This window comes from Anomaloglossus baeobatrachus, chromosome 1 (genome assembly GCF_048569485.1).
Source record: "Anomaloglossus baeobatrachus isolate aAnoBae1 chromosome 1, aAnoBae1.hap1, whole genome shotgun sequence".
Lineage (NCBI taxonomy): Eukaryota > Metazoa > Chordata > Amphibia > Anura > Aromobatidae > Anomaloglossus > Anomaloglossus baeobatrachus.
Genome location: NC_134353.1, coordinates 655,828,441 through 655,854,602, shown reverse-complemented (window position 1 = coordinate 655,854,602; position 26,162 = coordinate 655,828,441). Strand labels below are relative to the sequence as shown.

The window sequence follows — 26,162 nt, the reverse complement described above, 5'->3', positions numbered from 1 at the left end:
CATGTGCACTACACCAGTTTGAAGCTGGGACGTGTACACTCTGCTTCATAGTACGCATGACCGTAAGTTCAAGACTTCTGATCATGCACACTGAACCGAAGTCCAGCGTCTGGGTAAGAGGCAGCAGAGAGCGGTGAGAGCGACCATGCCTTTGACGTTGCGCATTCATTAGCACATGCTACTAGTCGCTGGCCTCATTAGCATATTATAAAGGATCTTTAGAAATACTTTTTCTACAGATCTCTTTATATATGCTAGTGTATACAAAGCAAGAAGGCCTGCGGAGACACCATCACATGTTTCTCAACGCTGGCAGGAAACTAGCCAGGTCTTTCACCGGGAAGGAACAACCACGGGAAGGGCAGTCTTCAGTCAAGGAGACCACCTATGCCAAACATGGTATCCATCCGTTTCGGGGTATTTGCCCCTCATCAGTGTGGAGTAGGAATCTGGCTAGTGGGAGCATTGCCTAGTAAAAGACTATGTGAGCAAGGATGGTTGACCTTAGGGAGATCAACATCCACCACTGCGGAGACACCATCACGTGTTTCTCAACGCAGTGATTCTAGAGCAATGCCCCCTGGGAAATATTCAAAGCAAGAAGGCCTGCGGAGACACCATCACGTGTTTCTCAACGCTGGCAGGAAACTAGCCAGGTCTTTCACCGGGAAGGAACAACCACGGGAAGGGCAGTCTCCAGTCAAGGAGACCACCTATGCCAAACATGGTATCCATCCACAGACAGCCGTTTCGGGGTATTTGCCCCTCATCAGTGTGGAGTAGGAATCTGGCTAGTGGGAGCATTGCCTAGTAAAAGACTATGTGAGCAAGGATGGTTGACCTTAGGGAGATCAACATCCACCACTGCGGAGACACCATCACGTGTTTCTCAACGCTGGCAGGAAACTAGCCAGGTCTTTCATGTTTGGCATAGGTGGTCTCCTTGACTGGAGACTGCCCTTCCCGTGGTTGTTCCTTCCCGGTGAAAGACCTGGCTAGTTTCCTGCCAGCGTTGAGAAACATGTGATGGTGTCTCCGCAGGCCTTCTTGCTTTGAATATTTCCCAGGGGGCATTGCTCTAGAATCACTGCGTTGAGAAACACGTGATGGTGTCTCCGCAGTGGTGGATGTTGATCTCCCTAAGGTCAACCATCTCTGCTAGTGTATACAGGGATGGTTAGGCAGGGAATAGCAATATGCACTCAGAACTGCTCGTGGTTTTGGGTGCATATTGCACCTGACAGGTTCACTTTAAATACCGTACACCTAATTAATTCAAAAGCCGTGCATCTGAGGTTGTAAAGGTACTCCAAATCAGGGACTGGAGAACATTTCTGGAGCAAGTTATGCCACTAGAGTAGCTAAGCATGGTCCCTATTGGTCTAGTTGGCCGGGACTGGCGCCAAAAGTTGCAATATTTTTGTGCATCTTGCGAGTTATGCAAATACATTGCAACTTGTTAAAGGCTTTATATACTTTATTAGTTTTGTCCTTTCCACGTAGCAGTCATGCGCGGCACTGGTCTTCCAGTGAGCATGGCATCAGATAGCGCCACCAATTCTCTTTGAAAATACATATACTTGAGCATAGAAAGGAGAAACTAAAATAAGCTTTGTGGTTATGAAAGAGAAAAACTTAAATGGCACATAAAAGGGAGTGGTGGACACATACTGACAGACTGTAACCAAAAACAGACAGCCAGCCCGTCACAAGTCCTCGCAGGACATGTACAGGCAGGCTGCACCGCGCTCACACCCTGTAATGAGTAACTGCTCCCTGCAGCATGTAACCTGCCTATTTAATAAGGACACCGCACTCTCTGAGCTGGCACCGGGCTGGGAATGCCCTTTCTAACCCTCCTAAGTGAGAGGAGTCACAAGAACAGGTTTATCATTCATCATATATACACACACACACACACACAACACTGACACTACTCATCATACCACATCAAAAATCACTCATTCTGATAACCCTAGAAACTCCCACAACTATTGTGGGTTGCTATTAGAAAAAAGGCCAAGACTATAAGACCATGTGCCCACGGGAGCTTTCTTCTGCGGATTTTTCTGGATTTTCCAGATAAATCTGCAGGTTTTAGCATGTACAGACACTCCCCATGTTATCCTATGGGACATGTGGAGTGTGTGTCCACGTTGCGGAATGTGCGACTGCGGAATATGTTGTGGATATCCCGCAGCCGCACATAACCGCATGTCAATTATTCCTGCGGATTTACCTGCGGATGGTCCCATACTTACCTGCCTTGATAGCAGACACCCGGTCACTTTCCTCCGGTGGACCGCGGTGGATCCATGAGCAGGAAGGAGGAGGTGGGTGGGGCCTGCACAAGCTCCGGTCATGTGACAGCCGGAGCTAGTTCAGGCCCGCCCACCTTCTCCTGCACAGTGCAGAGACGCTGACAGACGCCGGAGAGAAGTGCTGTGTGATGGAGGTAAGTATGAACTCCCCGATCACTGCAGCACTTGTTCTGCATTGAGGATGCAGTGCTGAAGCCATGGTACCGTATCCTCAATGCAGAATGACCGCAGCATATCCGCAGGACATTACGCAAATAAACCGCAGCTCAGAACAGACAAAGTTGTGCTGCGGTTTTCTGGGAGCTCCTGCGGAATGTCCTGCGGATATAACCGCAGGACACTTTCCCCGTGGGCACATAGCCCAAGACTATTGTAGAGGCAGCACCAAAACCAAAAATACTACGCAAACGAGGAAAAAGTGCTGGAACACCTCAAAAGTTATTCAAAATCCAATTCCACTGTTAAAATTACAATTTAATTGGTAATAGGAACAGGTAGGATGAGACAAACAATAAATGGCCACTGAAACTGCAGAAGAGGAAGAAGTATATATACAGTATGTGAGATATAGTCAATACTGGTGTGTAATTGCCAAACACTACACATCTACCAATGACCTTTAATAAAACTGTAACCCTAAATGTACATTTAAAGGGTTTTTCCACAAAACGTTTCTTCAGCCCATCAGCTTCTGTAGGATTGATAAAATAAAAAAATCAGTTAGGCTATGTGCGCACGTAACGTTTGTCCCTGCAGAAATCTCTGCAGCGATTTGAGCAGCACACGTGCGCTTCCAATCGCTGCAGAAAGAGTCCGTAATGAAAAAAAAAAAAGCCGATTTCATGCGCTCTGACTGCAGCCCCTGCCATAGACAGAGCGGGGGATGCATGCAGAGCGCACGGAATAAGTGACGTCGCTTCTTGGAACGCGCACTTCGGGCAGCAGCCGAAGCGCTGCGCTCTAATACGCCACGTGTGCACGTCTCCTGCATAATCTTCATAGATTATTCCGGGGGACGCAGGACGCATGCAGTTACACTGCGGTGCAGATCGCAGCGTAGCTGCATGCAAATATGCAACATGCGCACATAGCCTTTTGCCCTCTGCTGCTCCAGAGACCGCTCTCCGCCACTGCCCAGGTCTTTTTTAGGCTGCAGGCAATCACCAAGCTCAGCAACCATAGAAAGCATGAACTGCCGAGTTCAATGATTGGCTGCAGCAGTGCCGTGCACTGCACTTGTGACATAACCCTTGAAATCATAGTATCATAGTATCATAGAGTCTCCCTTCAACCTTAAAAACTAAGTCCATCTAGTTCAACCCGTAGCCTAACATGTTGATCCAGAGGAAGGCAAAAAAACCCCAATGTGGCAAACAAGTTCCAATGGGGAAAAAATTTCCTTCCTGACTCCACATCCGGCAATCAGACTAGTTCCCTGGATCAATACCCTGTCATAAAATCTAATATACATAACTGGTAATATTAAATTTTTCAAGAAAGGCATCCAGGCTCTGCTTAAATGTTAGTAGTGAATCACTCATTACAACATCATGCGGCAGAGAGTTCCATAGTCTCACTGCTCGTACAGTAAAGAATCCTCGTCTGTGATTATGATTAAACCTTCTTTCCTCAATACGTAGCGGATGCCCCCGTGTTCCAGTCGCAGGCCTAGGTGTAAAAAGATCTTTGGAAAGGTCTCTGTACTGTCCCCTCATATATTTATACATTGTGATTAGATCCCCCCTAAGCCTTCGTTTTTCCAAACTAAATAACCCCAAGTTTAATAACCTGTCTTGGTATTGCAGCCCCCCCATTCCTCTAATAATCTTGGTCGCTCTTCTCTGCACCCTCTCCAGTTCAACTATGTCCTTCTTATATATCGGTGACCAGAATTGTACACAGTATTCTAGGTGCGGTCGCACTAGTGACTTGTACAGAGGTAGAACTATATTTTTTTCATGAACACTTATACCTCTTTTAATACATCCCATTATTTTATTAGCCCTGGCAGCAACTGCCTGACACTGTCCACTAAAGTGAAGTTTACCATCCACCCATGCACCCAAGTCTTTTTCTGTGTCTGTTTTACCCAGTGTTCTACAATTAAGTACATAATCATAAATGTTATTTCCTCTACCCAAGTGCATGACCTTACATTTATCTACATTAAACTTCAATTGCCACTTCTCAGCCCAATCCTCCAATTTACATAAATCTCCCTGTAATATAAAATTATCCTCCTCTGTATTGATTACCCTGCAGAGTTTAGTATCATCTGTATAATAAATATATAATCTGTATAATCTGTACAGAAAGGCCGCAACAGAGGCCAGGAGGGGTTGTTGGAGAGATGAACGGTGAGCAATAGCTCTTTTTATTAATTTATCCTATTACAAGCCCGAAAAATCTCTAAAAATAATTTACTGTCCACAAATGCTCACCCTTGTGCAAATTGTGACCTCAGGGCTTGCTTGTTATGTCTACCACTTCATTTTAGCAATTGTTGGGTGTGACTACAGTCAGATCCTCACCGGGATATCAAGGTCTGATGACATGCATGTTTGTAATCCTTTCATCTGATGTGTATGTCCACTTTAAGACCAATAGTCATCGGAAGCCAAATATATCAATAAGGACACGGTGAGGCCATCTGTACACACCTTGCATACGAAGCTGAATTTGGATTAAATGGTTTGATATGGGGAGAGGAGAAGCGGGGACTGTTCTCGTCAAAGAATTTTCCCCACAGTGATGGGCATATATTGATTACATATCATTCTTGTCTCCAATATCAGATTTGAGTCCCACAGCTGCGAGACGTGACCGGCCACCATCAGGGCCAATATTGCCTTCCATCATTGTCCACCATTACTAGGATTATCTGAAACAGGGCTTGTCTGGGCCAAGTAGTAACAGGACAGGAACGCAACCCTCACTACAAATACGAGCTCAGCCAAGATCAGGATCACAGAAAGAAACGCTCATAAATTTCAGCTATTCTCTCTCATTAATCTCTTACCTTTGATGCCATTTTCACCACCTTATAATATTAGGACCGCTCATAAAAAACATAGCATCATCTACTAGCCGCTTCTGAGTAATGACACGCACTGGCCCTCTTCTGTTACAGAAGCCATCTTCTACAACACACTATCCACACCGTCAATGCACGCTTCAACCCCTCACCAATATTAAGGTCACTGTGTACAACACAGCAACAGTGCCAGCCAGTATAATCCGCAGATTAGCACAAACCTTCATTCTCCTTTTCAGTAATCTGGAGGGTGGAATGATGATTACAATTGTGGAACATCGTACATCTGCTGAGTGCAAGCATTAGGGGGTGTGTGTGTGTGTGTGTATATTATATATATATATATATATATATATATATATATATATATATATATATATATATATATATATATATATATATATATATATATATATATATATTATATACATTATATACACACACACATACACACACACACACACACACATACATACATACATACATACATACATACATACATACATATATATTACACATCTATTTACTAACATACATGCTGTGTATATGTATAAACAGTCAATACATTACATCCCCTTGCTTCGACGTTAAATTACATTTGGGACTTTTTTCATGTTATGGGGTAAAAAAAAAAAAAACAAAAAAAAAACCAAACAAACAACAAAACAAAAAACCCCCAACATTTTCTCAAACTACATCTTGCCAGAATGTTTATTGGTTCCTGCACTCCATGAGCTATTGGTTAAGATCCTACATACACACATACACACATACATACACATACATATACATACATATACACATACATACACATACATACATATTACACACATACATACATACATTATATTATATACACACATACATACACACACACATATACACACACATTCAGCATAAATGAGTACACCCCCTTTGAAAAGCATTTTAATCAGCATCTTGTGGAATCAAAATTTTGACAAGAATGGTGTTTTCAAAGTTAAAAAATGAATATTAACCCCTTCACGACTGGCCGATTTTTCGCTGGTTTTTTTTTCCGCCATTCTTCTTCCGAGAGACGTAACTTTTTTATTTTTTAAGTCAATATGGTAATGTGAGGGCTCTTTTTGCAAAAAGAGCTGTACTTTTAAATGAAACCATAAGTTTTACCATACTGGAAAACGGCAAACAAGTTCAAAATGCTGAAAAATTGCAAAGTGCGATAGCACTATTGTTTTTGAGATATTTTATTCACTGTGTTCACTATATGGTAAAACTGATAGGTGGGAGTGATGCATCAGGTCAGTGCGAGTTCGTAGACACCAAACATGATGGGTTTACTTTTATATAAGGGGCTAAAAAAATAAATAAAAAAAAAATCAGAAGTTTGTCCGAAAAAAGTGGTGCACGTTTTACGCCATATCCGTGACCCGTAGCGTTCTCATTTTTTGGCATCCATGGCTCAGTGATGGCTTATTTTGTGAATCTCAGGCTGACATTTTTACCTGTACCATTTTTGTGCAGATGCTACGTTTTGATCGCCTGTTATTGCATTTCGTGCAAAATTTGTGGCGCCCAAAAAAATGTAATTTTGGTGTTTGGAATTTTTTTGCCGCTACGCCGTTTACTGATCAGATTAATTGATTTTATATTTTGTTAGAGCGGGCATTTAACGCGGCGATACCAAATGTGTATATTTTTTATTTTTTTAACTCTTTAATTTTCAATGGGGCGAAAGGGGGTGATTTGAACTTTCAGGTTTTTTTAAAACTTTTTTTTATTTTTAGTCCCCCTAGGGGGCTATATGGATCAACAATCCGATCGCTCTGCCATATCTGCTGATCACAGCTATACAGCAGATATGCTCATTTTCTGCATCACCCAGTTCCAGGCCGGGTGAAACCGAAAGTAATTCATGTGAGCTACAGGAGTCATCACATGACTCTGTGGTACCATGACAACCACCGGAAGTCACATGATCACGTCACTTCCGGTATCGACCAGTGAGTAATGTTTACCGCCGATGCCGTTATAATGGCGCTGTCACATATTGACAGCGCCATTTACGGGATTAAACGTCGCAAGCAGCTAACTATTCTGCTCGTGTCTGGCAGGCACACATCTCAGCTGTGAAAATCAGCTGAGATGTGCGCTGTTCGCGGCAAGCTGCCAGCAGCAGACCGTGGGCAGTAACACTATGACCGCTAGGACGTAATATTACTGCCCCCGGTTAAGGAGTTAAAGTTATATTGTTAACCTTACTTTAATGTTTTAATTACAATACCTTCAGTTTTACTGAAATTAGTTGATACAAAAATGAATACACCTCACATCAAATACTACATGTAGTGTTTTGTCTGACCCCCATGATTTTGAAGGACAGCACAAAGTCTTCTAGGTACTGAATGAGCAAGTTGGTGATACACTATATTACAACAGCTATCTCTTTCTATTCTTGAAGAATATCCTCTTTCAGAGTCTGGATACCCTAAAATATATAGATTTCAGGTAACTGATGGGGTGGGAGCATTTGTCAACTTGTCGTGGACTGGTCAAGTAACAGAAGAACTGTATTAAGTATGGTTTATCACCCAAGAAGTTACCTTCACAGAAGAACATGTCCCACACACGCAGGACCGAGCTCCAGGGAAGAGTCCGCGAGAACGCACACATGAACCATTCAGTCATGTATAGGATGGGGTCAATCTTCTGCTTACTCAGATGCTTGTAGGCCACAGGAGACACCTTCCGGAGCAGGGAGAATAGGATCCGTCCATCTAACTGGATTGCTTCCTGCAAGTAAATCAAAGATGCATTACAACAAACCATTTTCTTTTCATTGGAACATAGACCTAAGATTGGCAGTACTTTTATTCAAAGAGCTAACTCTTTCGGAACTCACAATTTCAAAGGTAGGGCAAAGTCTGATGGGTTGGGGTAGTGAGCTCGAAACGCCCCCTTTAAAACTGATAACTTGAAATAATCCTGCTACAACCATACGGCCTTTTATGTTCACCTACAGTAGTGTCTTTCTCCTGCCCACTCCCTGTAGATTGTAAGACCCCCGCAGGTAGGGCCCTTTTTTTAATTGTACCTATCCATCACTTAAAGAGCAAAAGTCAACAGAGCAAATTCATTCACAGGCCCCTAGTCCAGAGTCCTTCCTACTTATGTGTCTCTTCTGATTAGTAGGTCCTTTCATTATATTGTCCCACTGAGAACTCCGCTTAGATGAACAGACTTTGGTATGCACCCGAGTCACCCGGCGATTTTCTGTTTTCATATTTTCATCTAAAAGCCATAACTTTTTAATTTTCTGTCAAATCTAAGTGCGATGGAGTTGCAAAAAACGTGCAATTTCACAATTTTTTTTTCTATTTACTAGGTGCATGATAAGGTAAAACTGACCTAGCAGTAGGATTTCCCATATCATTACTTGTTCATAGATACCAAACATGTAAAGTTTTTTTTTATCTAATTGGTGAAAAATAATTCAGAAAGTTATGAAAAAAGGGAACTGTACTTTTAGCACCATAATCTCACTTTTCAGGATCTGGGGTTCAGTGACTGCTTATTTTTTGCGCCTTGAGCTGACATTTTAATTATACCATTTTTGGGTAGATGCAATGTTTTGATCACCTCTTATTCCATTCTAATTCAACGTTGCAGTGACCAAAAAAAAACGTAATTCTGTTTTGTTTGTTTTTTTGTTGCTACGCCCTTTACAGATCGGAATAATTTATTTTATAATCTTGATAGATCTGGCATTTCTGAATTAAGCGATACGAAATGTGTATTTTTTTATTGGCTTTATTTTCAATGGGTTAAAAAGGGGGGGGTGATTTGAACGTGTGTTTTTTAAAGAAAAATTCCATATTTTTAAAAAACACTTAATTGTTTTTACTAGTCTTCTTAGGGGACTTTAAGCTGTGATCATCCGATCACTTGTGCTGTACAGAGTGGCACACATGCTGAATTTCCGAGAACGTCGGCGCTCAGCCGGCATTCACAGGAACTACGTCATGGCAGGCTCAGGGATCATCAGCTTACCTCCGGCTGTCATGATAACCCATTGGCGCCCTGCGATCACATCACAGGGCTGCTGATGGGTGCAGAGACCGACAGCAGGATTTAACTAGTTAACAGGCAGTGAAAGCCCTAATCAATGGCAAGTACACCACGTATGACGTACCAGTACGTCAAAGGTTGTGAAGGGGTTAAATATAGTGATATGTAAAATTTTAAAAGGTTATCAAAATGTATAAAAAAAACAAAACAAAAACAAAACACCAAAACATTTCTCTGTTTAAGAATCGAGTCTAGGTTACATCATTTATGTATTGTATTTCTTGGAGACTTGAAACACTTGCGGAGGAATGTCAACTACGTCAAGTCAAACGAGTTACATTACCAATGTATTCTTAGTAAATACGTCTTAAAAGATTCAGGAGCGGTTTAATAATAGGCATGCATTTCTTGGCAGCCTGGATTCAGACCATGAGGTGGGCCTGGTTAATGGACAGCAGAGGCTTCTAGAATCATTGCAAACGTTAATAAAATACTGAAACACTTCACATAAATGAAAGTAAAAATATATTAAACATTAATTGTAACAGTGAACGAATAATCTCAGAATATTTCCAACTCTGACCAATAAAGATCAAAATTTCATTCACGACGCTTAAGCTGTAGCCGCATGATTAGACCAATGATTTAATAAATTAACATGGGTGGTAATTTTATGATGAACATTTCTGATAATTACATATATTCGCTATAAAAAAGGGTGTTCTAATCCTTTTGGCTCCCCGGTCACCTGGCTCGCTGCTTGATATAGTTTGGACCAGCAGCATAGTTGTGGTGCCGGCCCAAACTGCGCTCTCCAATCTATACGAGGCAGCGCTGCAGTAATGAAGGACATGTTGGTTGATCGGGAGCTGACAGTGCGCTCCAGTAATAAAGGCAGCTTCAGAGTTGGACTTACAAGTTCTATTAAAAAGAGCCTGTAAGCGCTTTGTTTACTGCTCGTTACTCTAGGTTACCGGCCACCACTGCAGTCTAGCAGCGCTATCCAGTAACCTAGGCAACAAGCAATAAACATTTAAAATCCATCTATTCTTGACATTGAACACATGCACTGTTGGTGATAACTGAGGACTGGAGTTGTGAAAAACTGGTTTACATGAACGGCCATGTCTTGTTAGGTTTGCAGTTGTGCCACACTGCTTCCATATTTGGATGATGGATGATGGAACAGTGATCCTTGAGAAGTTCAGCGACTGGGAGAGATTAATATATATATTTTATTGGGGTTTTATGCTATATACAAACACTAAGTAGCAAGTGTTTGTGAAATGTAAAGGAAATGATACATGGTTTTCTAAATATTTTAAAAAAATATAAATCTGAAAATTGTGATATGCATTTGTATTAACCCCCCCTGTAGTCTGATACCCCTAAATAAAATCCTGAGTGAACAATTGCCTCCAGAAGACACATAATTAGTAAATTGAGTCCACCTGTGTGTAATCTATACTCACTATATAACTACAGCTGTTCTCTGAAGAACTTGGAAGTTCGTTTCGAACATTTGGGATCAAACTGCATCATGAAAACCAGGGAAGACACCAGACGGGTCAGGAATAAAGTTGTGGAGAAGAGTATAATATTTTTTTTTTTTTTAATATATATATATATATATATATATATATATATATATATATATATATATATATATATATATATATATATATATATATATATATATATATATATATATATATATATGATGCAGTTTGATCCCAAATGTTCGAAACGAACTTCCAAGTTCTTCAGAGAACAGCTGTAGTTATATAGTGAGTATAGATTACACACAGGTGGACTCAATTTACTAATTATGTGTCTTCTGGAGGCAATTGTTCACTCAGGATTTTATTTAGGGGTATCAGACTACAGAGGGGTTAATACAAATGCACATCACAATTTTCAGATTTTTTTTTTAATATTTAGAAAACCATGCATCATTCCCTTTACATTTCACAAATACTGGCTACTTAGTGTTTGTATATAGCATAAAACCCCAATAAAAGTGGGTGTAATGTGAAAAAAATTAGGAAAATGTTCACTAGGTATGAGTACTCTTTCTAGGCACTGTAAATCTGTAGCCTTCTAATTTTTTTTCCCTGTCCCTCACAAAGGTCAATGTATAAAGTGCATATATAAAAGAGGGGGGGGGGGGGAGAAACAAAAAACCAAATATATATCGCCTTTGCCAAGGCTGGTCTCTCATCATGGGTCTCCCCAGGTTTCCATGTCTCAAGAACAATTAATGCTGCTTTCAAAATCTTGTAATTTGGTAGGAGTGGAGCCAGGACCACATTGTGGACACATGTGGGCTGCAAGTGGCCTATTAGTTGGCCATCACTGTCCTACATTAGCCTCCATGGAGTCCATTTAGATAGAAAAGAGACAATGGGATTGCTTTTTAAATTTCTTCCAGACTTAACATATCTGAGATACTGAAAAATATTTAAGCCTGGAGAAGGCACAGAAAAGCATAACAATGTAGGTCATATCAAACCTGCGACAATAATAAGAACAATAATAATAATAATTAAAAAAAAAAAACCCAAACAAACAAATAATAGTAAAGAAAATGCGACATAAACAAGCTGAAAAGTTCAATGTTCTTACCAGCTTCTCACTGTAATAACCGGGCAGGTACTTCTCACAGATCTGCACCAAACACCAGAATGCTTGCTGTGGAGGAAAGGAAACGTGTAAGACGGTGGAATCCCATTGTAATGAATAGTATGCTGCAGGCGATGTTCCTCTACTTGCCTCGGCTGGCATATGCATAAGCAGGACAGCTGCAATTGGGGCCTGGGCTTGACAGTAGCCTTCGTCTGGGCGGTAGAGAGTGTACGCTTTCAGTACCCTAAAAAGATCTTGTTGACTGTAAAAGGTAAAAAAGACATCAGATTACTTTGTGGAGCCCATGTCTGATTTACAGCGATGCAAGAATGTTATTGGAAATGCCTAATATTTGCTTTATGCTGCTGCAGCAATGAAAACTATGTTGTTATTCTATAGACATAAAAGTAAAACAAAGCTACAAATATAAACCAATACAACACAAAGTCACAGGAGAGCATATACAAGCCACTATGCTCTTCTGGTAAGTCAGGGGTGCACACGCGATCTTGACCTATACAAAAGCTTATTTTTTTAGGACTGTTAAATGATATCAGATTTTGGAGAAATCACCTTTAAAATGAACCTGTCAGCTGCAATATGCACCCAGAACCATGACCAGTTCTGGGTGCATATTGCGAATCCCTACATCTAGTAGCAAAGATAAAGAGATCTTTATAAAAAGTATTTCTAAATATCCTTTATGATATGCTAATGAGGGCAGGGACTAGTTGCAAGGGCGTTAGTTCCTGAACTCATTCTGCCCTCTTAGCAGATTAGCACGCCCACAATGCCCTCACTTCCGGTCATGCGCACTATGATGCTGGGTGTACGTGTCCTGGCTTCAGAGAAGTCTAGTGCGCATGACTGGAAGTGTGGTGACTTGTGATCATGCGCACCGATCCTAAAGTCAGCAGTCTGAAGCAGTGACCGTGGACACAGGTACGCATGTCACCGCTGATGACGCTGGACAATGGGCACTGAATATAATGTTAGCATGCCCCTGTCTGTGTGCTAACATGCTAAGGAGGGTGGAATGAGAGCAGGAACTAAACGCCCCTACGACTAGTCCCTGCGCTCATTAGCATATCATAAAAGATCTTTAGAAATACTTTTTCTAAAAGATCTCTATTTTGCTACTAGATACAGAGACAGACTGTTAGGCAGGTATTAGAAATATGCACCCAGAACTGCTCATGGTTCTGGGTGCATAAGGGACCGGACAGGCTCCAATTAAGTACAGTGAAGAAACATAAATAACAGGAGAAAGTTATAAACATTTCTCTCCTTATCTGGGGGGGAAAGAAAAAGGAAAAAAGCTATACAAAAACAAACCTCAAATAACATTTGTGTAACCACCTTAGCATAAATCTCACAAACAGGCTCAATGAAAGGGTTAAATATCCGGAGTGTGCAGGGCTCTATGCTGTTGGCAAAGTGGTACTGTAATTACACGGCACTTATCGCTCAGTTCTAAAATAAAAGTGGCATCAGGCCATTACATGAGTTCAGAAATCTGCTGTCCTCAGGCTCACAGACCTAAATCAATAACCTGAGCAAAATGTGGTCACATAGCCAGGAAAAGCCTGAATAATGCACAGCAGACAGCGGCCAATAACTCAATAGAAAAAGACACGTTGTTAACTTCAGCATTCCAAGACAGAAAAAATGAATAATCAATAGGCGCTGTAAAGGGCATTCATCTGCAGAAAACATCCCGCTAACAAATGGAAACCGGATCCAGAAATAACTTACCCATGACCTCCTCGAGCAACAAACATTTCATGGAAAGGAAACTGCCTGTGAAGGTCTCGTTCTATGATGTCCAGCCACTTAGGGTCCCCTGCCATTGAGTCCAGCTCCTGAAAGAACGGGAAAGTGTTAGGCTATGTGCGCACGTAGCGTTTGTCCCTGCAGAAATTTCTGCAGCGATTTCAACAGCACACGTGCGCTTCAAATCGCTGCAGAAACAGTCCGTAATGAAAAAAATAAAAAGCAGATTCCATGCGCTCTGACTGCAGCCCCTCCCATAGACAGAGCGGGGATTGCATGCAAAGCGCAGGAAAGTGACAAGCTACTTCTTAGAACGCGCGCGTCGGGCAGCAGCCGAATCACTGCGCTCTAATACGCCACGTGCGCACGGCTCCTGCATAATCTTCATAGACTGTGCTGGGGACGCAGGACGCATGCAGTTACACTGCGGTGCAGATCGCAGCGTAACTGCATGCAAATACGCAACGTGCGCACATAGCCTTACCCTTGGAACTAAGTGGCTTTATAAAATGCTCCAAGAATAAAAATGGCCGCCGTTACACATTTCAAACCTCAACCTGTCCCACTCATGTGTTTTGGTAGGTTGCAGCTCTCGATTGTGAGAGGAGCCGCATCATGAACGAATTTACTTGCTCTTCTATGTCTCTAGCGCTGCTTCTTCAGGCTTCAGCCCATCCCGGGCACGTGACAAAGATGGGTTGCCACTTGAAATAAGTGACTGTAGCAATTTTCTATCACATTCTTGAAGAACCTCTTTAAGGCTATGTGCACACACTGCAGATATTTCTCCAGCGAAAAACATACCTCCCTGCAAAAAAAACAAAAAAACCAAAACCCAACGCACCAAAATGCATGGGCTTTTACAGAGTTTTTGCCCTTGTGGGTTTTTTTTTTTTTTAACATTGGCAAAACGCAGGGAAAAAAAAACACAAAAGAAGTGAAATGCTGCTTCTTTTTGCTGCAGAAATTCTGCGCAAGACCTGTAAGGAGAAAAGAAGCAACGTGCGCACAGTATTTTGGATTTCTCATAGACTTTGCTGGGGAAGGACTGCATGAAGCTTAGGAACAAAAACTGCACCAATTCTGCAGCAAAAAACACAGGGCCTAAACTTGTTTTGAGTAACACTTACAGTAAATTTGTTGGAGTTCTGTTCCATTTTTACCCTGCTTCCGGAAAGGTACTGCCAGGCACGGCCACGTAGCGCCGGTGGGATGCCTTTCTGACATCTCAGCTTTATCTGTCGAAAAAGAAATTACAAACTGAACTTTACAAAGCAACCGGTCACCTGAATCATTCTTCCCAAACTGCGAGCAACATGAATCAGAGCCGGAATGCAGCCATATAGATTCTCTTCCGACACTATTTCAGAGAAAATCTAGTTTGAAGATCCAGCCAGGGACCATAGCGGAGATGCCTGTGGTGGGCTGGCTCTTCCCAGCACTGCTGCAGATTGGTCCACACAACTCCTCCCGGGGAGGAGCACCAGACTGGGCTAGGTTATGGCTATTGGCCAGGTCTTCTAACTATACAGTATTTGCCCTGAAATGCCGGAGTATTTTACAGAGGAATATACCTTGCCGCAATCATGCAGCTGATCTATAAATAATGCTGCCCGTAGTTTGGGCACCCTGAACCAAATGAACAGTTCCCTTTAAGAAACTAAGCATATTAAGAAACATTACCCAAAATTCCACTGACTGGTCATATTACATAGCTGTGAGCACTGGGGACCTGTTACAAGAAGCCACCTGCAGGCAAACATGAGTCAGTATGTGCAGATGACATTAGGAACCTGCCAATAATATGTATGCCATCTCATGGGAAGAGCTGGATGAAGACAACTGGAAACGCTTCAGGATAACTAAATATCTAAAAGGGTAAGGCTAAGTTCACACATCCTGTGTTTTGCATCAGTCACAATCCGTAGCCTTGAGGAATTACGGAATCCTGCAAAATATTTTGCAGGAATCCTGTATTTCCCCATAGACTTCTATTAGTGACGGATTGCGACTGATGACCCTGCGTTGCATCCGCTGCGTCGCGGTCCGTCGTTTTTGACTGACCGCCGAGCGGGGAGCAACGCAGAATGTAACGTTTTTCGGGCCGTCAAAATTAACGCGCCGCGCAGGAATCCGTCGCCATCCGTCAAGCTTGTAATGCATGTCTATGGTGCTGGATTCCGTCGTAATACGTCTTACAACGGAATCCAGCGCAGGATTCCGTCATGCTCTACTGAGCATGCTTGGCACGCCCACTGGGCTGTCCCAAACACAGACGGATCATGACTGATCCGTCAAAAAATGGACGCACAGCGGATGTAACGGACGCAACTGATCCGTTTTTTCACAGGATTCCTGTGAAAGGAATCCTGTGAAAAACACATCAGTTGCATCAGTTGACATCTTGAAAATGACTGATCCGTTGCTGACGGACCTGACTGATTGAAAACACAGGATGTGTGAACTTAGCCTAATAGGGCAACATGCAAAATGGCTAGTGGCCATCTAACTGGCCTTGATCCCCACAGCAACCTCCATTTTCCTACTGTAGTATAAAGAACAAAAGCAATTGGGTGGTTTTACAGTTACAAGACGAGGCCCATTATTAATGAACTTGGACCATTATGCCATGTTCCAATACCCCTTTACCCATGGGCGATTTTTCATTTTTTTCCCAATATAGCCATATGAGGCTTGTTTGTTGTGGGACTTTTGAACACCACCATTCATTCTGCCCCATATTGTACTGGCAAATGGGAAAAACATCCCAGTGCAGTGACATTGCAAAAACAAAAACCTGCAATTGCACAACTGCTTTGTTTTTTATTTTGAAAAACTGACCTGGCATTATGATTCCCCAGGTTGGTACAAGTTTGTAGATACCAAACATGTATAGTTTTACCTTTTATGTACTGTATTTTTCATACTATAAGACGCACTTTTTTCCCCTCCAAATGTTGGGGGGAAAGTGGGGGGTGCGTCTTATAGTCTGAATGTAGGACTGCGGGGAATGAGGGTGCTGCGGTGGAGCAGGTCATCGGGGGCACGAGCAGGCTGCAGCAGCGCCTGCAGTGACCACTTGGGCCCGCTCATTTCATATGCGTGTATCCTCGGGCGGGGGGTGCGCGCATAGTAAAGAGCCGGCCCGCGTGATCACCCCTGGCAACTACAGCCTGGAGTGATCATGTGCGGCTATATTCACTGCCCCCCCCCGCACATCATCTGCACGGGGGCAGTGAATAAGTATGGTATACTCACCGGTCACTGATCCCTGCAGCATCGCGATGTCCTCCTGTCTGCCGGCCGCGGCTGTGTATAGAGAGAACTGTGAGCACAGGGATTACTTCATTCCTGTGCGCGCTCTCCACACACACATCAGCTGGCAGACAGGAGGACATTGTATTGCTGCAGGGGGGGAACGGCTCCACAGACGTCAGCGGCGCTGCTGCTGACACAGACAGAAGGACGAGCGATGCTGCTGGAGTGAGGAAAGGTTAGTATAAACGTTTTGGGTTTTTTTCTGTGCCATAGGATACTGGCCATATACCAGGAGGGGTGTATATTATGAGCAAGATGGGGGGCTATATAGCACGACGGGGGGGGCTATATAGCACGACGGGGGGGGGGGGCTATATAGCACGACGGGGGGGGGGGCTATATAGCACGACGGGGGGGGGCTATATAGCACGACGGGGGGGGCTATATAGCACGACGGGGGGGGCTATATAGCACGACGGGGGGGGGCTATATAGCACGACGGGGGGCTATATAGCACGACGGGGGGGGGCTATATAGCACGACGGGGGGGGCTATATAGCACGACGGGGGGGGGGCTATATAGCACGACGGGGGGGGGGCTATATAGCACGACGGGGGGGGCTATATAGCACGACGGGGGGGGCTATATAGCACGACGGGGGGGGGCTATATAGCACGACGGGGGGGGGCTATATAGCACGACGGGGGGGGCTATATAGCACGACGGGGGGGGGGGCTATATAGCACGACGGGGGGGCTATATAGCACGACGGGGGGGGGGCTATATAGCACGACGGGGGGGCTATATAGCACGACGGGGGGGCTATATAGCACGACGGGGGGGCTATATAGCACGACGGGGGGGCTATATAGCACGACGGGGGGGGCTATATAGCACGACGGGGGGGCTATATAGCACGACGGGGGGGGCTATATAGCACGACGGGGGGGGCTATATAGCACGATGGGGGGGCTATATAGCACGATGGGGGGGCTATATAGCACGATGGGGGGGCTATATAGCACGATGGGGGGGCTATATAGCACGATGGGGGGGCTATATAGCACGATGGGGGGGCTATATAGCACGATGGGGGGGCTATATAGCACGATGGTGGGGGCTATATAGCACGATGGGGATCATATACAAGACAAGAGGATCATTACCAAGATGGGGTACCTTAGTAGAGAATTTGGGGACATTTTCCCCATAATATCAGCAGCAGATCCTCACCCCATAACAGTGTGTCATGACCACATTTTTTGCTTAAACATTTTTTGCTTATTTTCCTCCTCTAAAACCAGAGTGCGTCTTTTAGTCCGGTGCATCTCATAGTCCAAAAAATAAAGTAAGTGGTGGGGGAAAAAAAAAAAATCGCGCTTTTCTTGCCATTTTCACAGACCCGTAGCGTTCTCATTTTTTCAGGATCTGGGGCTCGGTGACAGCTTATTTTTTAGGTCTTGAGGTAACATTTTTAATTATACCATGTTTGGATGGGTAAGCTGTTTTTATCGTTTATTATTGCTTTTTAATGCAGTATTCTGGCGACAAAAAAAAAAACAAACAAAAACAAAAAAAAAAAAACACCTTTTTGGAATTTGGATTGTATTTCTTGCTTCACCATGTACCGACCAGATTAAAGGGAACTAATCATCAGGATTTTTGTATATAACCTAAAGGCAGCGCTATCAGGCTGATTCTATAACAAACGTGTAGTGGTCAGCTCTGATATATATGTTTTGAAATCCAATAAAGTAAAGCTTAAAAAAAATCTACAGTTTCTTGAGTGACAGCAGCTGAGGATCAGATAATATCTGGGGGGGGTGATATTCATACTTAACCCCTCCCTCCGTTAAAATTAGAATAAATATTATAAAAATCAACCTAGCAGGACCTGTGTGAGGTCCTACCCATGTGACCAGAAGGGGAGGGGCCTCAGCCAATAAAGCTGGATACCAGATCACATGGGTATAACCTCACACAGGTCCTGCTAGGTCAATTGTATAAAACTTATGCTAATTCTAACAGAGTAAGGGGATAAGTATGAATACCCCCCACAGATATTATCTGCTCCTCAGCTGCTGTCACTCAAGAACCTGATTATTTTATAAACTTTACTTTCTTGGATTTTAAAACCTAAACATCCGAGCTGACCACTATGTTGAGAATCAGCCTGATCGTGCTAGTGTAGCAAAAAAAAAAATTGCCTTAGATAATACATTTACCTTAACATTCTCAAAGCTTTTAGCAGTTTCAGATTGTGGAATTTCCCCCCCTAACCATCTTCTAATATCAGCCATAAAACTACTAATAAACCTGGTCAGAGACACGATAATGGCCTCATGGAGACAAAGCGCTGCACTGTCAGATCCCAAGCAAATTTCTGAGTCACAAAGTGCAAGAATGAACTTGTTCAAAGTCTACAAGAGAGAACATCCCAATAATAATAATAATAAGAGTCATAGCCCACCACGGCATGCAACTGTTGTCTATACCGTGAAGTATTAGCTTACAGTATATCACAAAAGTGAGTACACCCCTCATTTTTATAAAAAAATAATTAATTATCTTTTCATGGGACAACACTGAAGATATCACACTGATACAATGCAAAGTAGTCCGTGTACAGCTAAGGCTGGGGCGACGTAAACATACGGCATCTGATGTGAGAACATGGGACGAGATTTGCTAATGACTCTTGGCTCCTGCTCTGCTGCGAGCATGAGCTGAGGGTCATGCAACTGTGACCCAATCTTGCAATCATATTGCAGCTGCGGAGTAGAGGGAGAGAGTAAGCCATCTCCTCCACCGTCAGCTGATGTGTATATTGTACTGCACTCGGATGTCATCCGAGTGCAGTTCGATGTTTCACTCGCACCCATAGACTTGTATGGGTGTGAGTGACACGTCTCTTGGTGACACTCTCAGTATGCTGCAATTGTGTTCTTGGTCCAATTGGAGCTGAGAAGAAAAGGAAAAAACAAAACAAAACGCAGATCGGAATGGCCCCGTAAAGTAACATTGGTCCTAGTGGAATACGTTTTTTTTGGGTTTTTTTTTATAGCATTCCACTCGTCCGATTTTACTTGCCATGTGTCCTAAGCCTAACAGTGTAAATTTGGTGCCCTCTAAATAACATATAGCCAGTAATGCCTAAACCACTGGCAACAAAAGTGAGTCCAACCCTAAGTGAAAGTGGCCAAGTTATACCCAAAGTGTCAACATTTTGTGTGGCTACCATTATGTTCAAGCATTGCCTTAACTCTCTTGGGCATGGAGTTCACTAGAGCTTCACAGGAGCCACTGGAATCCTCTTCCATCCTCCATGATGACATCACGGAGCTGATGGATGTTTGAAAGCTTGCATTTTCCATTTGAGGATACTCCACAGATGGCTCCATAAGGTTTAGGTCCGGAGACATGCTTAGCCAGTCCAGAACCTTCACCCTCAGTTCCTTAGTAAGGCAGTGGTCGTCTTGGAGGTGTGTTTGGGGTCATTATGTTGGAATACTGCCCCACAATCCAGTTTCCGAAGGGAGGGAATCATGCTCTGCTTCATTATTTCATAGTACATGTTGGCATGTTCCCTCAATGAAATGTACCTCCCCACAGCCGGCAGCACTCATGCAGCCCCAAACCATGACACTTCCACCACCATGCTCGATTGTAGGCAAAACTTGCCTTTGTACTCCTCACCTGGTGGCCACCACACACACTTGACACCATCTGAACCAAATAAGTTTATCTTGGTCTCATCAGACCACAGGACATGGTTCCTAGACCAATTTGATGCAGTGTGCGGTATATGGTCTGAGCACTGACAGGCTGACCCCCCAACTCTTTAACCTCTGCAGCAATGCTGGCAGAACTCATATGTCTACTCTGAATAGACAGCCTCTGGATACGACTCTGAGCAGGTGCACTCAACTTCTTTGGTAGACCATGTTGAGGCCTGTTTTGAGTGGAACCTGTCTTGTTAAACTGTTGTATGGTCTTGTCCACCGTACTCTGCAGCTCAGTTTCAGGGTGTTCGTAATCTTTTTATAGCCAAGGCTATGTTTATGTAGAGCAATTGTTTAAGAGCCTCAGAGTTCTTTGCCAGGAGGTGCCATGTTGAAGGTCCAGTGACTAATCTGAGAGAAATATGAAATGGTTGATTGGGCACAATGTGGCCATTTTCACTTAGATGCGTATTCACTTTTGTTGCCAGCGGTTTATACATTAATGGCTGTGTGCCGAGTTATTTTGAGGGCACCAAACTTAGTGTTATACAAGCTGGACACTGACTACTTTACATTGTATCTGAGGGTCTTCTCTTCAGTGTTGTCCCATGAAAAATATAATGAAATATTTACAAGAATGTGAGGGGTGTATTCACTTTTGTGATATACTGTAAGTAGATGCTGCATTAGAATGCGATTGCCATAGATTAGTAGAATAGCAGCCTTTGTAGTGCAGTTTATGACCTAGTTTACTATGTTAGCGTATGCCTTGTAAATGGCCGAACCAGTTTGTATACAATGCAGGGCTCCTCCTACACGTGCACGTGCCTCAGATTATACCCGTCCACGTGAACCTGGTTACTGGAGCAGACAGGTAACTTCTGCTAAACAAAAAGCTGTCCCAAAACACCTGAGCGCTCGGCGCACACCCATCCGAGCTGCACCCAGATGACAGGGTGGCGGTGTTACTGAGCGATGACACCATTAGCAGGGCACACACATAAATCACTCCCAATCACATCAGAGTACCTTCTTGTGTCGCTTTGCCATCCATTTGTCCCAGTTTGACAGCATGTCCAGCCATTTTGCTTCCCTCTGTCTTAACACTTCAACGGACAATTCCGCTTCCCTGTGAAGAAAAGACAACGCGTTTGTAATCCACGTGTGATTGGCATGGTGGGACACACTATAGTAGGGTAATAAGAATAAATAATATGTCCAAATAGAAGAAGGGAATTTTGTTTACTTACCGTAAATTCCTTTTCTTCTAGCTCTAATTGGGAGACCCAGACAATTGGGTTGTATAGGCTATGCCTCCGGAGGCCGCACAAAGTATTACACTCAAAAGTGTTAAGCCCCTCCCCTTCTGCCTATACACCCCCCGTGCTCCCACGGGCTCCTCAGTTTTGGTGCAAAAGCAAGAAGGAGGAAAAATAATTATAAACTGGTTTAAAGTAACTTCAATCCGAAGGAATATCGGAGAACTGAAACCATTCAACATGAACAACATGTGTACACAAAAAAACAGGGGCGGGTGCTGGGTCTCCCAATTAGAGCTAGAAGAAAAGGAATTTACGGTAAGTAAACAAAATTCCCTTCTTTGTCGCTCTATTGGGAGACCCAGACAATTGGGACGTCCAAAAGCAGTCCCTGGGTGGGTAAAATAATACCTCGTAAGAGAGCCGTAAAACGGCCTCTTCCTACAGGTGGGCAACCGCCGCCTGAAGGACTCGTCTACCTAGGCTGGCATCCGCCGAAGCATAGGTATGCACTTGATAGTGCTTCGTGAAAGTGTGCAGACTCGACCAGGTAGCCGCCTGACACACCTGCTGAGCCGTAGCCTGGTGCCTCAAAGCCCAGGACGCGCCCACGGCTCTGGTAGAATGGGCCTTCAGCCCTGAGGGAACCGGAAGCCCAGCCGAACGGTAAGCTTCGATAATTGGCTCCTTGATCCACCGAGCCAGGGTTGATTTGGAAGCCTGTGACCCTTTACGCTGGCCAGCGACAAGGACAAAGAGTGCATCCGAGCGGCGCAGGGGCGCCGTACGAGAAATGTAGATTCTGAGTGCTCTCACCAGATCTAACAAGTGTAAATCCTTTTCACATTGGTGAACTGGATGAGGACAAAAAGAAGGTAAGGAGATATCCTGATTGAGATGAAAGGGGGATACCACCTTAGGGAGAAATTCCGGAACCGGACGTAGAACCACCTTGTCCTGGTGAAACACCAGGAAAGGGGTTTTGCATGAAAGCGCTGCTAGCTCAGACACTCTCCGAAGTGAAGTGACTGCTACTAGAAAAACCACTTTCTGCGAAAGGCGTGAGAGAGAAATATCCCTCATTGGCTCGAATGGTGGTTTCTGAAGAACCATCAGCACCCTGTTCAGATCCCAGGGTTCTAACGGCCGCTTGTAAGGAGGGACAATGTGACAAACCCCCTGCAGGAACGTGCGTACCTGTGGAAGTCTGGCTAGGCGCTTCTGGAAAAACACAGAGAGCGCCGAGACTTGTCCCTTAAGAGAGCCGAGCGACAAACCCTTTTCCAGTCCAGATTGAAGGAAGGACAGAAAAGTGGGCAAGGCAAAAGGCCAGGGAGAAATACCCTGAGCAGAACACCACGACAGGAAAATTTTCCACGTCCTGTGGTAGATTTTAGCGGACGTTGGTTTCCTAGCTTGTCTCATAGTGGCAATGACGTCTTGAGATAACCCTGAAGACGCTAGGATCCAGGACTCAATGGCCACACAGTCAGGTTGAGGGCCGCAGAATTCAGATGGAAAAACGGCCCTTGAGATAGCAAGTCTGGTCGGTCTGGTAGTGCCCACGGTTGGCCGACCGTGAGATGCCACAGATCCGGGTACCACGACCGCCTCGGCCAGTCTGGAGCGACGAGGATGACGCTGCGGCAGTCGGCCCTGATCTTGCGTAACACTCTGGGCAACAGTGCCAGCGGAGGAAACACATAAGGGAGCTGAAACTGCGACCAATCCTGAACTAAGGCGTCTGCCGCCAGAGCTCTGGGATCTTGAGACCGTGCCATGAACATTGGTACCTTGTTGTTGTGCCGGGACGCCATGAGGTCGACGTCCGGCACCCCCCAGCGGCAACAGATCTCCTGAAACACGTCCGGGTGAAGGGACCATTCCCCTGCGTCCATGCCCTGGCGACTGAGATAATCTGCTTCCCAGTTTTCCACGCCTGGGATGTGAACTGCGGATATGGTGGAGGCCGTGGCTTCCACCCACATCAAAATCCGCCGGACTTCCTGGAAGGCTTGCCGGCTGCGTGTGCCGCCTTGGTGGTTGATGTATGCCACCGCTGTGGAGTTGTCCGACTGAATTCGGATCTGCTTGCCCTTCAGCCACTGCTGGAACGCTTTCAGGGCAAGATACACTGCCCGTATTTCCAGAACATTGATCTGAAGCGAGGACTCTTGCTGGGTCCACGTACCCTGAGCCCTGTGGTGGAGAAAAACCGCTCCCCACCCTGACAGACTCGCGTCCGTCGTGACTACTTCCCAGGATGGGGGTAGGAAGGATTTCCCCTTCGATAATGAAGTGGGAAGGAGCCACCACCGAAGGGAAGCTTTGGTCGCCTGAGAGAGGGAGACGGTCCTGTCGAGGGACGTCGGCTTCCTGTCCCATTTGCGTAAGATGTCCCATTGAAGGGGACGCAGGTGAAACTGCGCGAAAGGGACTGCCTCCATTGCTGCCACCATCTTCCCCAGGAAGTGCATGAGGCGCCTCAAGGGGTGTGACTGACCTTGAAGGACAGATTGTACCCCTTTCTGTAGTGACTGCTGCTTGATCAGCGGAAGCTTCACTATCGCTGAGAGGGTATGAAACTCCATGCCAAGATATGTCAGCGATTGGGCCAGTGTCAGATTTGACTTTGGAAAATTGATGATCCACCCGAAACCCTGGAGAGTCTCCAGGGTAGCGTCGAGGCTGCGTTGGCATGCCTCTTGAGAGGGTGCCTTGATCAGCAGATCGTCCAAGTACGGGATCACCGAGTGACCCTGCGAGTGTAGGAGCGCTACTACAGTAGCCATAACCTTGGTAAAAACCCGTGGGGCTGTTGCCAGGCCGAACGGCAGTGCCACGAACTGCAGGTGTTCGTTTTCTATGGCGAAGCGCAAGAAGCGCTGGTGCTCTGGAGCAATCGGTACGTGGAGTTAAGCATCTTTGATATCGATCGATGCAAGGAAATCTCCTTGGGACATTGAGGCGATGACGGAGCGGAGGGATTCCATCCTGAACCGTCGGGTTTTTACGTGTTTGTTGAGCAGTTTCAGGTCCAGGACCGGGCGGAAAGACCCGTCCTTCTTTGGGACCACAAACAAGTTGGAGTAAAAACCGTGGCTCTGTTGCTGAAGAGGAACAGGGACCACCACTCCTTCTGCCTTCAGAGTGCCCAGCGCCTGCAGAAGAGCCTCGGCTCGCTCGGGAGGCGGGGATGACCTGAAGAATCGAGTCGGGGGACGAGAGGTGAACTCTATCTTGTAACCGTGAGACAGAATGTCTCTCACCCAGCGGTCTTTTATTTGTGGCAGCCAGGTGTCGCAAAAGCGGGAGAGCCAGCCACCGACCGATGATGTTACTAGAGGAGGTCTATATGGGAGAGAAAAGGCGCAATAGGGTCTTACCCGATATATTGGGCAAACATAAAAGAAGTGGTGCACTCACCTGATCGGGTTGTGCCAGTCACAACACCATTGATAGCAAGAATGAGCGCCCAAGCGGACCTAGAGGAGGTCGAAAGTCATGAGGAAGCCGCTTTGTTAGCGGCGCCTCCGGTGGTCTTTTTAGGACGTGACTTAGACCGCCATGCATCAGAGTTCCCTTGATCTTTCTGAGACCTTTTGGACGAGGAGAATTGGGACCTGCCCGCGCCCCGAAAGGACCGAAACCTCGACTGCCCTCTCCTCTGTTGGGGTATGTTCTGTTTGGGCTGGGGTAAGGATGTATCCTTTCCCTTGGATTGTTTGATGATTTCATCCAGACGCTCGCCAAACAGCCTGTCGCCAGAAATTGGCAAACTGGTTAAGCGCTTTTTGGAAGCAGAATCTGCCTTCCATTCCCGTAGCCACAAGGCCCTGCGGAGTACCACCGAATTGGCGGCCGCAACCGCCGTACGGCTCGCAGAGTCCAGGACCGCATTAATAGCGTAAGACGCAATTGCCGAGGTCTGGGTGGTAATGGATGCCACTTGTGGCGCGGCCGTGCATGTGGCTGCTTCAATTTGCGCTTGACCTGCTGAGATAGCTTGTAGCGCCCAAACGGCTGCGAATGCTGGGGCAAAAGAAGCTCCGATAGCTTCATAGATGGATTTCAACCAGAGCTCCATCTGCCTGTCAGTGGCATCTTTGAGCGAGGCCCCAT

The 26,162-nt window shown here is 44.9% G+C and overlaps 1 protein-coding gene across 1 annotated transcript in view; it reads right to left on the bottom strand.

Moving 5' to 3' along the window:
* Positions 1–26,162, bottom strand: part of TBC1D10A (TBC1 domain family member 10A) — an 88,543-nt gene that overhangs the window by 19,586 nt on the left and 42,795 nt on the right. The window contains exons 2-6 of the mRNA XM_075319959.1: positions 21,811–21,910; positions 14,931–15,038; positions 13,783–13,889; positions 12,028–12,289; positions 7,938–8,127 (exon numbers count right to left, since the gene is read on the bottom strand). Of these exons, the coding sequence (XP_075176074.1) occupies positions 7,938–8,127; positions 12,028–12,289; positions 13,783–13,889; positions 14,931–15,038; positions 21,811–21,910 (767 nt within the window). The remainder of the gene's footprint in view (positions 1–7,937; positions 8,128–12,027; positions 12,290–13,782; positions 13,890–14,930; positions 15,039–21,810; positions 21,911–26,162) is intronic.